General features: G+C 44.7%; 1 protein-coding gene across 28 annotated transcripts in view; it reads right to left on the reverse strand.

The window, feature by feature from the left end:
• The window catches only part of NRXN1 (neurexin 1), a 673,398-nt gene extending 658,581 nt beyond the window's left edge, over positions 1-14,817 (reverse strand). For 13 of the 28 annotated variants that reach the window (XM_038133405.1, XM_038133404.1, XM_038133376.1 and 10 more), the window contains exons 1-2: positions 14,754-14,817; positions 9,424-10,927 (exon numbers count right to left, since the gene is read on the reverse strand). In XM_038133405.1, the coding sequence (XP_037989333.1) occupies positions 9,424-10,162 (739 nt within the window). In that variant the 5' untranslated portion in view covers positions 10,163-10,927; positions 14,754-14,817. Of the gene's footprint in view, positions 1-9,423; positions 10,928-14,582; positions 14,729-14,753 lie in introns of those variants that run through there. The other 15 variants (XM_038133393.1, XM_038133392.1, XM_038133391.1 and 12 more) reach the window with 3 other exon arrangements.
• Between the last annotated feature and the right edge of the window lie 1,270 nt (positions 14,818-16,087).

Below are 16,087 nucleotides of genomic sequence, written 5' to 3' on the forward strand. Positions count from 1 at the left end.
AAAATATCACAGAGAATCAACTCCTCCTGAGAAGTTGAGCAACACTCATCTGAGAAGAGTGTGGAAGAAGGGCATTGATCTGTTCTTAAAAAATCTGTTTACAAATCTTTCCTATATCACCCCACAACAGTCTTAATAATTAAGTGACTTACATCTATGGGTTTCTAAACTCTGTTTTCACCTGTCTCTGCTCTGATAAGGAAAAATGGGAAAAAAAAATCGAATTCAGAAAGCACAACACTAGTAACCTCTCTATCAGGACCAACATTCCTGGAAACTTCCTGTAGAAATTCCACTGCTTTTCAAAGGGAGGCTGTCATGCGAAGCACCAGTCCGCTCCAGCGGACTGAGATCACTGAGGATCACCTGAAGATCATTGTGCTTAAATACAGCAGTGCGTGCAGTCTGGGAAGGAGCTGCTGTGTCTCACCTGCCTCTCTGACTCCTGTCCCTGGACCTTCCAGCTCAAGAGTCTGGTTCTACAAATGTAAAATGTACAAATAATTTTTCAAATGTGAAATGTAAGCCTGTTGCTGTGCAACAACCAGCAGAATCCAAATTTTTTATACCACTTTTATCACACTTGCATGATTCAGAATCAGGGAAGATAACATCTTTAAGGCTGAAGAGCACTTTTTTCCTAGCATTAGGGCCCTTTACTCCCATTTTTATTAACAATGAATATAATCTTTATATCACAAGACCATAATTCATTCTAAAGCTATTCATTGTGGCTGTACCCCAGACACCCATTACACAATGCTGGTACGTGTGTGAAGATTCCTGTTGTCACCTCTGGAAACAAAGAAGAATCAGGATAATAAAGAAAATGACAGTATTGAGATACAGATCTTCACTCCATGTCTAGTCACTAATTCTGTCATTTTCTATACACTTATTCAAAAGAAAGAATATAATTTATATTACATAAACGCAATTTTTCTCAAGGAATCTTTTCTTGATGGAAACACCTCCTTTGAAAAAAGATGTAATTTTTAAATGTTTTTTGTTAAAGCTAAAAAGCAGGAAAGAGAAAAGATGAACAAGAAGGTCATTCTGTGGCAGAAATTAAGATGTATTTCTGAAACTTTAGAACTGTGATACACATTTCCACATGCATGGGGTAATGCCAGTGACCTTAATGGCTGTACACATTCACATAATTATGAAAAGACAGCACTGTGGGAAGAATCAATCAAGTTTCTCTGCCTTGAAGCAATGCAAAGCCCTTTCTCTAAACAAAATCAAAAAGTCAAATGTTCTCATTTCAAGACCTTGTGCAATGTGCCACAGTCTGAAAGGAATCTGTGACTTGCACACCTGTGTAGCATTGTTGGGGTGTAACACTTTCATAGGCAAAATCCACTGTTTCACACTTAGTAGTGGCAGCAACTGCAAATATGATTCCGCACCATCCATTTGTTTGGGAAAGCAGGTTTTCCCTCAAATCACAGAGAGTCTTACATTTAAGACAAAACTAGTCATATAACTTCACTTTTCTAGCATGGTTCATAAGGCACATATTAAACTAATAAATAATTATAGTGATGATGATCATGGCAATAAATATCAGAATTTATGAAAAGTATTTTCTCTATAGACATTCCCAGATGAATACTACAGGCAGAATCAGCAGGTTATCTAATTTGCCCTAGTTCTCTCTGTTTTCATATTCCTACTTGAATAATAAGTTCAGAATCAGCAGGTTATTAGGTTTGCCCTAATTCCAAACTTGAGTCAATAGGACTTCAAATTGACTGCAGTGGAAAATGAAAACAGAACACATTTTCTTCAGATATCTAAAAGGTGCCAAATCTTCTGCTTATCAGGACATAACTAAGTAATTGTAGGTCCCTAATACATGCCATGGCATTAGAGAAATCTAAAATCTCATTGCAGAATCCTGTTCCTGCAGACAGCTGCCAGCTACCTCTGTCTCATTTCTTGACAACCTCAAAGAAGGCATAACTGAGGCCACCCCTCACTTTCACAGCACATGTCACAGCACATGCTGCAGTTGAGACAGCCACGACACACAGAGTGTCACCATACAATTTCAGAAGGCTTTAAGTATTCTCCCATACACAGTAACATCATACCTCACCAGAAGGCTTCAAGCATCTACCCCTACAGAAGAACATCATTCCACTTCAGAAGGCTACAAGCATCTACCCCTCTTGTTCTTTAGCCCAACCTTTTATACCCCTCATGGTTCATGCACTGCACCTGTGTGTCCTCTGTTCCCTTTGGTGGTTGGTCAGTGCCCCTGGGCACTCCATGGCTCATTGCTGTCAATGCTGCTCACCTGCTTCTCACAGCTGAAGCTCATAAGGGATGAGGTTCAGCCACAGCCCCACTCCCAATGACCACAACCCGTGTTCCTACATTTACCCTCAGATTTTTCACTGAAAATGGAAGAGAATAAAACTAAAAAAAAAATATGTGGCTGTTGACTAGGAGGATGAGTTCTTCACTCTGCTCAGACATTAAATCCTAGATCCTTCTACAGTAATAAGGAAGACTTTTATACAGGTGTTACGAAGAACCGTTGTGACCATCAAAAGAGCTGAATTGTCAAAGGAGAAGTGGCTGGCAGGTGACAAGCTACATCATTCCCAGGGTCTAGTCTGAACAATGGCAGACAGTGACAGACAAAAAAAGCAAGAAAAACCACACTATTCTGAACACTCAGCTATGGATATGCAGTAGGAAGGCCTGCAATTTCAAAGCCAGCTAACAATTATCAGTTCTGTAGACTAAAGTGATCACACAATAGTAAAGGGAGCTTCAGGTCTAGACTTCCTCTCCTACATCCCTAATAGAAATTCTGATCTTTCAAGTATCTGATAACCAGGAAAAAAAGATCCTACCAAAAGCTCCTGCATGGAGTAGTTTCACTTTACAGATAGGAAGGCAAACTGAAAGAGTGTTGTGAACTGGCCAGGGTCACTGAGAAAGCAACGTCCTATCAAACCTGTGTGTGTTTTCCTACTTCATTGCTTCATTAGTTACTGCAGATACTTTGTTCATTGAAGCACTTATTGATCCTACTGATTCTACTCTGGGATTCAGGAGAATGGATACACATTTGCATGAATTCACCACATACAACTACTTTTTAGCTTGGCAGAAGAGCACCTGAGCTGAAAAAACTGAGTTCTGCATACACGACAATATAATCCAGGCTGGTGAAGTGCTTGTGATACACTCAGATACCATCACCACAGTACAGAAGGAGAAACTGCCATTCAAGAAAATGAATATCTTTTGTAAATGATTAAATTATGATCCCAGCTCACCACAGAACTAAATAAAGGCAGCAAAGTACTATTTATCCTGACTTTGTTAGTCAATTCTATACATAACAACACAATTAAAGGTATGTCTGTTACACCCTAACCAATGAAAGAAGTATATTTGATCTCTACAATTTAGTCCTCAGGTTCACAGTCCTCAGGCATCCCCAGAATGCCCTTCACTTTTCTGGAAAATCGTGTTTATGAAAGGACACAAGTTTCAACTACAGCACAACAAACTGGACAGAGTATTTTTCCAGAAACTGGTATGGTTTCATATTTTCTACAAGGAACACCAAGCTTTCTGGTAGGTAAAACATCATATTAAATTCACCAAGACAGGTGGATGAAGCTTTTAAGTTACCAACCAACTTCAATGTGTTTTTTAAAAGATGCATGAACCCTCAAAGCTACATATGTTAATGTTAGCCTCTACATGAAACTATTTCTATCAGGAGCTCATTTTCAATTGCCAGCCTTTTTCCCCATTCCTGTCCATCAGTTCAGTAATGATGAAGGGGTAAAATCCCACAAATCCATAGCTAACATCTATTGTTAAAAGACTCCCAGAGAGCCAACCTTCAGCCAAGACGAAAGATCAAGTACATTTGGACCAAAATGCCTGCAAGCCCTGAAATGCAATTACATCAAAACAGACAATTTTAATATATATTATTTTGAAATTCTGAATTAATATGACCAATCTGACACAAGGTCCTATGGTGCTAAATTCTAGCATATTAGCTGTCTATAATTCACAATATAGACCTAAATTTAACAAGGACCCAACACCTCAACTAGGTCCAAAGGGAAACAACAACCTCACTATTTAAAATATTATTTACCTGGAGTACCAAGATCTAGGCAATAGACATTTCAATATCAGCATTTTAAAAGGATTAGTAATACTCAACAAGAAACCTCCTTAGAAGATAATATGAAACAGACTGCCAACTCCTAATTACCAGTGAAACAGTATTTTGATTCCTGTGATTTTACATGAGGCAGATATTGAAATCAATATCCTATAATACTGAATCCTGGCAAACAAAATACTGTATAAAATTTCATTAGGAAAATGATGCAAAACTGTCCTTTAAACTGACCTAAGGATTAGGTTTTCATATGACTAAATGTGAATGTAACAGATGTAACAATTCTGAATGACTTTTTGATTACTTGACTATCTGTTCTCAAGATTCTACTCTGACAACAAAGTCACCATTTCAAATTATTAAATAAACTGAAATAATGAATAATGTTAAATTATTTGCATGATTAACACATATATAGAACCTCAGTGCAATCTCTGGTGCATTTCTAGCCCTCCTTCTAACCCAACATCACCCCAGTGGCCCCTGGCACTGACAAGAAATTCAGCATGAAGAAGAAATACAGATCATGCAGATAAAGATTCTGAAGTGTAAATAAAAAAGACAAGTTTTGTTCACAGTATTTAATAGTCCAAAGTACATTTAGCTAGGATTCAAGAGGGAAAAAGACCACAGTGACTACTCTGCTAAGACTGACTATTGGCAATGAGTTCAACAACATCTCACTCAAACACGCAACTTGCAATAGATAATTAACACCAAAAGAAGTTCAAATGTTTCATTCAAGGCATAAAGAGAACAAAATGGATTAAAATTTCAAATTCAAAGAGATATAAATATTGGATGGCTTTTTAAAAAGTTAACATGCAAAAGGAAATACAACAAAGACTGATGCAGTATATTCAGAACCCAAACAAACAAATCTAAGTGCTGGCTAGGCTGAGACATCTGGAACTGACTTCCTCAAAAATCACTTTCACAGTTCAAATTGTAGCTGGCATCAACTTCTGAATATCTGACAAGGAGGAATATCTTACAGTGAACAGCTGCCTGAACAGCCCTTATTTTTCTCACAAACCAGAAACTCAGTGGAACAGCTAAAATACATGTTCGAAACAGGAATAGTTTGAATTCACAAAGCAATTGCCAGAATAGATGCTAATATTGAGGTAAGTAGGGGAGCTATATTTTAAAAGGATAAAGGATCCTGTCTGCAACTTTTTCAAGCCACTAGAGATAAAACAGAAAGGCATGGAGTCATCAGAAGTTAGCATCAGTGAGAAACTTTCCCCAAGTCAATGAATCATGTGTATTTTACTAACTCTTTTAGAACTACCTGCTTACTTTCTCAGACAGGATACTGGACAAGGCTATTTTTAAATAAATGATGATGAAAGGAAAATTATACTTTTTTTTTTCTTTGTCTAAAGTCAGAAGGTCACTATTTTAGTCATTTAATAGGCAAAATAGGGAGTTTTTTGTTTTGACATTTTAACCTGAGGAGAAAAATTACAAGAAGAATATGGAGGTTCACTGATATGAGTAATGTATTCTCCTTACCTTCTAGGACCTTGAGTCAATGCACTAAAAATCTACTTGAAAGTATATATTTTTAATAAAAATCTCTCCCTATCCTAGGATCAAGCCATAACAATTTGAGTAATTTCAGGAAATATTGTTATTTTCACCTAATAGAAGATTGAAATGTATGTCAAAAACTTAGCAGAAAACTGATATGGCAGTCAGGGTCTATTTCAATGCTACTCTTATTCCTAATAGAATTCATTATAATTTTGTGTATTTTTCCTTCTACTGAATCACTATTATTATGTGGACTAATTTACCCTTGCCTTTTTCAGTACAAAGCAGAGATTTTATCTTTTAGAAGGCTCTTGTACTGTTTTTATTCATGTGCCTATCAACCACAGAACTGCTAGAGATCATATTTTTCTTGCCTATGGACTGCACATCCTTGACACTTAGGCAAAATTCCAGTCCTTTTTCTCTGATTTATGCCAATGCTCCCATTGAAGAGAACTTAGATCCTACTGGAACAAAAGGAATGACTGAATGGTTCCTTCCTAGCTTGCACTGTTCTCACAGTGGTGTAGCTCATAAAACATAAATGAAGCTACTCCTGATTTAGACAGGTATAAAACCAGTTAAGCCTACTGAAAATAATTTATATTACTATGGGTAAAAAAAAAAAAAAAAAAAAAAAAAAAAAAAAAAAAAAAAACCACAACCAAAAAACCCTACAGAACAAAAAAAAATCCAACCAAAAACTTGGCTGAACTTCATTCTTACAAGAAAAAAAATTACTTCAGGCATCATTAATAAGCTTTTCAAAGATGAAAATCTGGGGGAAAAAAACCCACTAGATTTTCTCCTGAAAATAACTAAACTTGTATTAAAAATGACATCTTAAAATTTGAAACGTTGACTCTAAATCTCTTACTTTTTAATTACTAAATGTGCAAGTCAGGGTAGAAAATTTTGAAAAGGTTTTCTTTGTTGCTGTTGTTATTAATTCCCACACTCCTCGTTACACTGAGGCGCTCTGTGTTTTACCAGACTGCAGAGATATAGAAAAACAACAAATCCAAGACAAAAAAAATTATATATATTTAAAAAATCCAAGGAAAATAGAATTTAATTACCATCTTTTACCTTTAAAGAAAAGGTATCAACTAGGACACGTGGCTACAATTTCAGATAAAAATGGAAAGTTGGGGGGGGTTTCCTATCTAAAACCATTTTAAACAAAAACCAAAATAAGGGTAGGAGTGAAAACTCAAAAGACCCCCTCAGATAACTGCAGCCTGAGATGATTCTCTAGCAATGGCAATGTCTTTCTAAGGCTTGTGGGAAATTTACACATTCTGGGAACAAAAGATCAAAGTTCAAAAGCTTAATGTCTAAGTTGGCTACAAAAACTAAAGAACAGAAGCCAAGGTTTCTTTCTTGGCAGATATAAAGTCCTTACTTGTCCTTCTGCCTTTTCTGTTTCTTAGAATATTAAATAATTTATAGCAGTTCAATATCATTGCTGGCACATATGAGTAACTTCAAATCCCTTCATCAAAACTTGACTGATGGAAGTGTCAGTTGCTACCTTTTCTCAATTAACAGGTATAAACTGCCATGTAGTTCCATTTATGTTGCTGTCAGGGCAAATGCTGCCTCCTGTTTCAAATGAAATATCAATCTGAATACTTTCTGTTAAAAATTATAAGTTTTGGCATTATTTTGTAAGGCTTCTTAGTAGTCAAGGGACATGTGAGGAGAATCTTGATGCCACCGATGTCTACTGTAAAACCACTAGCACTTAAATGAAGTCAGCATTTTACCTATATTTGGGGGGGGGGATTCTAAATGTTATTTTGAGTGTCACCTTCTTAAAAGTTCCATAGAATTTTCACTAAATATAAATATGGACATCTATTTCTCTAAAATTTGATCTAAACATAAAAATGTTCCTTAAAAATAGCCACTGAACCTATTATTATGTAAAGGCAATAATTTATCTGACTGATACTACATGCAGTCATGTGAACACTTTCACATAAGTATTATATGTGCAAAATAATTTCAAATAAATAAACTATGTTTTAGTGACGGCATATAAATGTATATTATTCATAGTATTTAAATTACCATTATTGCTTTAACAAAGCTGCTACACCTCATAATTTTCTTTTTCTTTATAATAGGGCCTAACTCAGAGATGCTAAGACAACTCAATAGTGTACATACACCTATATATTATGTAGCATCATATATTAAAAATTGATACCCAAATACTAAATCAATTGAGAGGGTTCACCTAATATAAAATATATTTCATTTTACAGTCTCTGGGCATGGGTGCAATTGAAAGTATAAATTACTAATTTTCTGAAACTATTATTTGCCCCTATAAAAAAATTATTTCAAGTGTTAATTGGGTTTGAATTTTTCACGAATGGCAGATGAGAGATAAACAGCCGATAAAGTAAACAGGATGCAGAATGACTGTAGCATTTTGAGTATTGACACTAAGGACAGAAGGTGTTACATAATAAAGCATAGTCACAAATGATGTTTTCTTTCTTATAATGAGTGAAATCTGATAGAAATGCTAAAGGCAAATTATTCAGCCATAAATGTCATGCAGCCACTCAGTGAAGATCTTAATTTGGCCTTGATAATATCTTATTCATATTTACCTTTTACATTTTAAACTTAGGTGTTTGGTCTCCAATTTTGACATGATAATCGTATTCTCCCTTGATACATTTACTCTTATTTCATTTATACACCTTCACATCCTGCTCTAGGTACACAACATACAGAATTTCTATACCTAAGGAGCTGCAAGCAATGGTACATTTACTAACAAAGTAATAAAAACAAGAGTCCTGCATGCATCTGCAAAGTAAACGTTCACATTCTTTCCATTTGCCAAAAACAATGGGCACTGAATATGAATCATATTTTACCCAGTGATTTATTTGTAGACGAGATAAAGGAAACTGCTGTTTTTCTAGGTTCCCTCTTCCTTGGTAAAGCTACTCAGTCATATTGTGGTCTTGGAGTATGTACTTCCCCCTTGACCTTTTGTGTTCTCCCTGTCTAACTGGCATGGTGAATTGCTAAATATGTTGCAAAGCAGTACCCTTCGCATTCATGTAGAAACACAATCCTCTGTTTAATCCCTTTCCTCTCCGGCCACAATTTAAGGAATTCACAAATAAATCACTGCTTTTATTTCAATGACATAGTAGAGGCAAATACAAAGTCGACTCTGGGTCTCCTCTACCCTACAAAACCAAGCCCAGTCACCTTTGCACTTAATCCAGTTAAATTATTCCCAGCATCAATTTCCTTGCTCCCCAAATTAATTACCACCAGCTGCTTGTGATAAGCATGCACATCCCCTCCCTCAGCTCCCACCGAGCCTGGTTCCAGCCACCCCCTGCCATCTGGGTGACACCTGGTACCCAGCACCCCTCTCTCCTTTACCCAGAACAACCCAAAATCAAAGGAAGATGATCAGATAACATCCTCTTCCTCCTCTCACCCAGCCTCGCAGAGAACAGAAGAATGATGGCACCATGGTTGGCCACAGAGACACATGGAAGACATGGAGGAGAAGGTGGGGAAGAGGGGAGCCAGGGACATGGTGGCAAGGGAGGGGAGGGAGGAAGATCCACTCATACAGATGAAACTTCATGCAGGCCTGGCCTCCAACCCGTCCCCTCCATAGAGCGATGGGGAGGGGGGCGATGAGGCGAGCTGAAATGGCCCCTTACCTTCACTGCAGTCCTTCCCTCGGAAGCCCGTTTGGGAGCAGTCGCACACGGCCTGGTCGTTGAGCACCGAGCAGACGCCCCCGTTGAGGCAGACGTCGTCCCTGGCGCACAGCCGGCTCTGCTCGTCATCCAGCCGCACCTCCTGGCTCTCCACCGGCGACGCCTGCGTGTAGTTCACCCGCACGTCTGTTATCCAGCCCTTGAAGGGCTCCCGGTCCTTGACGGAAGAGAGCGTCAGCTTTAGTGTCGCCGACCGCAGCTCCGGCGGGAGCCCTCCTAGGAAGAGCCCGCTGAAGACAGTCATGTCCCGCCGTTTGGACTTCACCTCCACCCACTTGGCCTCCGCTCGGTCAATGATCAGCGTCGTGTTCTTGAAGTGGCGGCGGATGACAACAGCGTGCCAGAGGTTGTCGTTGACCGCCGTGTCCGAGAGCAGGGTGGCAGGCTCGGCGCAGAAGATGGAGAAGCTGAGCTGTAGCCGTCCTCCCTGGGTGAGGATGAGCTCCAGGAAGTCACAGAAACCCTCGTCATCAAAGTAGAGCACCAGCCCGCTGGAGCTGCGTGTCTTCATGTTGAAGCTCATTTCGCTCTCGCAGCAGGCGTTCCACTTGGGGAAGCGGGTCCACTGGCCCTCCGCACCCGGGAACTCCAGCCCGCTGCCCAGCTCAGCCCAGCAGCCCAGCAGTAGGGCCAGCCAGAGCAGCAGGCAGCCCCCGCGCCGCACCAGCACCGCCCCCATCCTGCGCGGCCTGGGGCGGGTGAGCGGGGCGGCAGGGCTGGCGGGGGGCGGCACCGGGGCCCCGGCGGCAGACAGGGTAAAATCTTGCCGGGCACCGGCCGCGCTGGAAGCTTTGGGCACGCTCACCCCCGCCCCGGGTGCGGGGGTCACTTTGGGAGACTCCCCGGGGCGGGGGGCTGCAGCTGCCCCACGGGATGGGGTTGGGCACAAGATGGTGCCAGGGGCCACCGGAGGGGACGCGCAGTGGGAGTAAGGCGCCGTTGGATCTCTTCACTGGCCGGCCACACTCTGCAAAAGGTGTCCAGGGGTGGGTGAGTCAGCAGAAATTTTCCCCAAAGCCAACATTACCAAACCGGGAAAAAAAACCAAGATCAGTGGCAAAACTCTCCTCCAAGTGGATCCACCAGCTCGGCAAGGCTGTAGCAATATCCTGGCACATGCGCGTCTCTTTTTACATCCTCTCCACCAGCTGTAGTTTCCCAGGAAGCCAATTATGGATCCCAATGCTGCCTCCCTAGGATGGATCCTCTTGTCATATCACAGCCTGTCTGCCATGGTGCTGGAGCAGCGTCAGCAGACGACAGGACTCATCGCTCGTGGTTGCTTGAGCTGCCTCAATCCCAACGGGGTTGAAACCCAGAAGCCGTCAAACAGCCGAGTGGCCACTTGACATGCAAAGCCTGTCAGCTCTTCTTCTCTTTGCTTGAAAAAGGCCAAGGCTAAGATCCAGGGGGGTGATTTTCCTTTATTGTTTTTGTTTCTAATCTGCAAGGAATTGAAACAGAATAATAAGAAATGACAACTAATAACATGTGGAATCACAAAGTTGATCAATAGCGAATGCTTGTGATTATTTTTTGCATTTTGACTGGTGTTGGACATTAGGAAAATGCTGCTGTAATTTTCAAGTAACTGAGAAATTGAAATAAGTTGCAGCGTGAAACACAAATCTCAACATATATGTTTATACTAGATTACATTTTTATGGTATAATCTAAATGTAAACTACCTACCTTTCCAAAACTTTCAAATATTTCAGTAGTGCATTTTATTATTACAAGAACAGTGTTAAACAGGAAAGATGGTGTTTATTCTTCAATGTATTTTATTTTATTTTATTTTTGAAAACACCATTACCTGTGAAGCTACAAGCTCCTAGTCATAGAGATGATGCTACCAAACCCAGTTCTGGTTGTTTCTAAAACAGGTCAAAAAAATAAAGCTCCCAGCAGGAACTGACAAGTTCCACCACGCATGGCACACCTACTGGTTTATTTTTCCTGGGGAGAGGAAGAATTGCAATAGTTTCTTAGATAGCTTTTTGAAATTTTTTAAATGTTTTTGAAACCATTTTCCTTTTTTCTGCTACCTGGTTTCCTCTGGGGCTGATATTTTCTGCTATGGCAGGGAAAATCCAATTCAAGCTAGCGCTGATGTTTACATTATTCACAATGCAGATCAGCTAATCCCAGGTGTTAGTCTTCTGAAATTGGTTGCAGTATTTTATGTATATTTACTCAGCTGCCCTTATTTAAGAGAACAAGGAGAGAACAACTCCTCTGTTTTCAAAATTATATATATGCCACAGTACACCCTTATCCTCTGAAGAGGTCTCTACATCCAAAACGTTTCGGTGGAGAGGCTGCTTTTCTCCCCCAGAGCTGCTGTATCTTTTCTGGAAGCTGTGTATTAGCAGACCTCTCCTGATGGAGGAGAGGATCTCCAAACACCTCCCTCACTCATCGCTTCCCATTCCCCTCCCTTACATTTCTTTGCCAGCAGCACTTAGGCAGGCACAATAGCATGGCCAGAGCTGCTGCCAAGCCCTCTTCTGGGCTGGGGTATGTGTGTGTGCGTGTGTGTGTGGGGAGAGGGGGCAGAGATGACCCTGCCAGGGAGAAATGTTTTAAAAACAGGCACACACCTCAGCTGCCTGCACCTGACACGTTCAGAGCTGCTAAGTCACCTCCTACTCTCTCTAAATTTAATTTCATTCCTCTAAATGTCAACACGATTATTTTTATTATTTGCCACACGTGAGGTGGGCAAGAGCAGCAAGAGGGAGAAGAGGAGAACCCCCCCGCCCCCAAACTTCGAGGGCAGAGGCCAGGCGTGCCCACCAGCGGCAGGCAGACCCCAGGTTTCCCCCACGCCCTCCCTGCCCCTCGGCAGGAGCCACCTCTGGCAACGCCGCTACCAGCCGAGGGATTTTCCGGCAGCTCCCGGGAGGGCCCGCGACGGGAGCCCCCGCAACCCCGCTCCCCAAAGGGCCCTCCCGGGCGCGGCGGTGGCCGCGGGCTGGGGCGCCGCTGGCTTGCGGCACGGCGCCGAGCGGCCGCTCCTGCTTCAGCACCCGGAACAGCTCCGCCCTGCGCGGCCCGACGGGGCGGCGGCGCCCGCTGCCCGCGCCCGCCCGAGCCGGAGCCGGAGCGGCCCCGCCGCTGCCCCTGCGCGCCGCCGGGGCTGCGCTCCAGGGGGAGCCCGGGGGGCGCGCCCGGGGCGGGGAGGGGACGTGCGGGCGGCCGCGGGGCCCCGCTGCGGCGGAGGGGAAGGAGGCGGTGATGGAGCGGCTTTGGAGCGTGTGGGGATGCGGGGAGCCGGGTGCTGGCTGGCCGTGCGAGACACGGAGTGCGTGCCCGGGGACAATGACACGGAGGGAGGGGGCTGTGCGTGGGGGGGGGGGGGGCTGGGGTGAGGAGTGGGGGAAAGGGGAGGTTTGAAGAGACGGGGTGCGTGGAGTGTGTGAGTGTGTGTGTGTGTGCGTGTTCACGGGGGTTACCGGGCAGCTGCTGGGGCTGGGCTGGCCCCCGGGGGAAGGGGCGGTGGGGAGGGAATGCGGGAGGCGCGGCGGGGTGGGGAGCGCAAGGTGCGCGGGGCGGGCACCGCGGCTGCGGGAGGAGCGGGGCGAAGGAAGGGAAGGGGGTTGCGCCTCCGTGCGAGGGGCGCAGGAGCGGGAGGATGCCAGGAGCCCGTGGTGTCTACCAGGGGTGGGGGGAGCCAGGCAAGGACGCGGTGTGAGTGTGAGGGTGTGCGAGTGTGTGCGCGGCCGCCGTGCGTGCCAGAGCGATCCCTACAGGTGTCCGCGGAGAGCCGCCGTGCGGGGATCCCACCTCGCGAGCATCCCTGCCCGCTGCCTGCCGCTGGCTGCAGCGCCTGCCTGCCCCCTCACTCACACACACACACACACACACAGCACCAGCGAGAGGGGGGAAGAGAAAGAAAAATAAGAAGAAGGAAAAAAAAAAAAAAAGGAAAGGGAAAAAAAAAAAAAAAAAAAGGAAACACAAAAAGACAGAGAGGTGGAAAGACTGTAAAAGAAAGGAGAAAGACCCAAGGAAAAAATAGCCCAGCAAACAATTGCCTATTTATTACTGCCGGTATAATTCACACATTGCCAACAAACAGCACAGTCTTGTCTAGTCATTTCCAGAGCAGAGGGACACTTTCATTGTCGGAAGAGGACAATTTATTAATATATATCTATCTATGTATCTATCCATCTCAAATGGCTCTTAAGTACCAGGCATCCCTCCCAGCAATGTATCCATGAACACGCACATATGTAGTGAGAAATATGCACGAACCAATATAAATGTAGCTATCGCTTTCAGAGCCTCGCCAGTGAATTCGTATGCTTCCCCCACCCCTTTACAACCATTTTTTATTCTTCAAAAATTATGATTTAGTCACAGGTGCCCCGATTGAGCCTTTTCAAATTAGAAAAAGAGAGAGAGAGAGAGACACCCATAGGTCAATAAATCCTTAATAAATGCCAGGTCGGTTGGCATGCACAATCCTTGGCAGAATCCTTATTGTATGAAATACAGAGCATTGTCTCTGGGTGCGGGGAAGACCAGAGTTCACAAATTACCGGATGAAATAATAGGATCTGAAAAACAACCTTGCTGCAGCCAAAGGGAGAAGCGCTCTAATTCAAAAGCAGACTTAACAGCATCATTAATCTTTTCCTTTCATTTCTACGTAATTTCTAGAATCAAATTCTTTCCAAAGCGGCTGGAATGATCGATTTTGCTCCCCTTCCAGTCTGCAGATGTCTTTATTTTAATATGCTTATGATATAATTTCTACCCCTTCAAAAATGCACACCATCAGCAGGAACCTAAACAGTTTCAAACACATATAGAAGAAGCCGAGTGCCCTCTTTCTTCTGACACACAATAGAAAATGTCCCAAATTATCAATGCACTTCCCGCACAAGCCCCTCGTCTCTTTCAGACCGCCGCCGATAAATAACAACAATATTGCGATACCCCATCGCTGCCCCGGCTCCGCGTTTCACCACGGCAGCTCACGCCAGGGAGAACATGCAGCAGATTGATTTTATCGCTCAAGTCTCGCAGACCCCCTCTCCCCTCCTCCCCCCGCCTCGGCAAGGGGGCAATAAATCACCGCATCCAACCTTTAACTTACACCTCCGCTCCACCATCTCCTCTCCTCGCCATCCACCTCTCCACAACGCCGCACGCAAACCCACCAGCCTCTCTCGCCGCCACCACCACCGGCTCCGCCGCGGCGGAGCGGGGCTGGTCCTCCGCGCCGCCGCTCCGCCCGCGCTGCGGGCGCGCCTTACCTGCGCGGGGGCCGCGGGGCCGGGGCCGGGCCGGGCCGGGCGCGGCTGCCGGGGCTGCCTCTGCCGCTCGCCGGCGGAGCGGAGCGGAGCGGAGCGGGCGCTGCTGCGGGTGCGCGGCGGCGGCGGCGGCGGCGGCAGCGGGCGGGGGCGGCCGCCGGGAGCGGGGGGCGGCACCGCCGCGTGACGCCGCCGCGCCCGTCTGCCCGCCGGGGGCGGTGCCGTGCGCGCTGCGGACCCCGCCCCGGCCCGGCCCGGCCCGGCCGGACCCGCACCGACACCGACACCGACAGCGGCAGCGGCAGCGACGCCGCGGCACCGGGAGGCGGCCGGGCACGGGTGGAGGGACCGCGCGGGAGAGGCTGCGCCGGGCGGCACCCGGAGAACCGAGGCCGGGGCGGGGGGCGCGCACCATGCTGCCGGCTGATGGCTGGGGAGGGTCGGAGGGGTCGTGTGGGGAGAGGGAGAGGTGCTGCAACGCTGGTGCAACACGGCGAGGGCCCAGACGGAGCTGCCGGCTTCCCGGGCAAAGCTCTGCTTTCTTTGCGTGGGGTTTGGGGGAGTCTTTTGTTGGTGGATTGTTTCAGTCTGGAGAGGGTTGGTTGGTTGGTTGGTTGGTTGGATTTTTTGTTAGTGTTTTGGTGGTACTACTACTAATTATCATCGTCATCTTTATTATCATTATCACTATGTCATCTATTTTTATACCCTGTAACTGAGGTTTGCTGAATTCTGCACAGCCTGTGGGAAAATGGAGGTATAATCTCATGAGCAGAGCACACCCAAGGACCGGGTCTACCACAACCACAGGAGAAATGATTGGGAAAGCTGTTTTCCAGTGTCAAACCTGCCTGACTCTGTGTTGTCTCCAAATGATGGTGAACCATTAGAGAAAGTCCAGGCTTCTCAAGATTGTTGGGTTTAGCGGCATGGGAAGCGTTTGATTGTGCCAAAGCTTTTCTCTATCTGTATGCCTTCTAACTTAGTACCTGTGGCCTACAGAAAAGTGAAGAATTGATTGTAAGGGATTTGCATGAAGCCTTTTCCTGGCAACTTTTGAACACACAGAGTGATGCTTGTCACACCAAGGGTCAGAAAAGCACTCCACTATGGGGCATGACACAATTTTTTGGGAATGGTCTGTGCAATTATATTTTTTTTCCTACCTGGGGTGTGAACATAGCAACTTGGTTTTGAGCTTAAACTTCAGAAATGAACATAAATAAAAAGCCTTTCTCCTATTTCAGTCCCAGTGGAGTTAGCTTTATGATTTTTTTTCTTCATGAAATGGGTTTCCTCACAGATGACAAGTTTGATGAGGTAACCAAGCAACATGT

This window comes from Motacilla alba, chromosome 3, assembly GCF_015832195.1.
Source record: "Motacilla alba alba isolate MOTALB_02 chromosome 3, Motacilla_alba_V1.0_pri, whole genome shotgun sequence".
Lineage (NCBI taxonomy): Eukaryota > Metazoa > Chordata > Aves > Passeriformes > Motacillidae > Motacilla > Motacilla alba.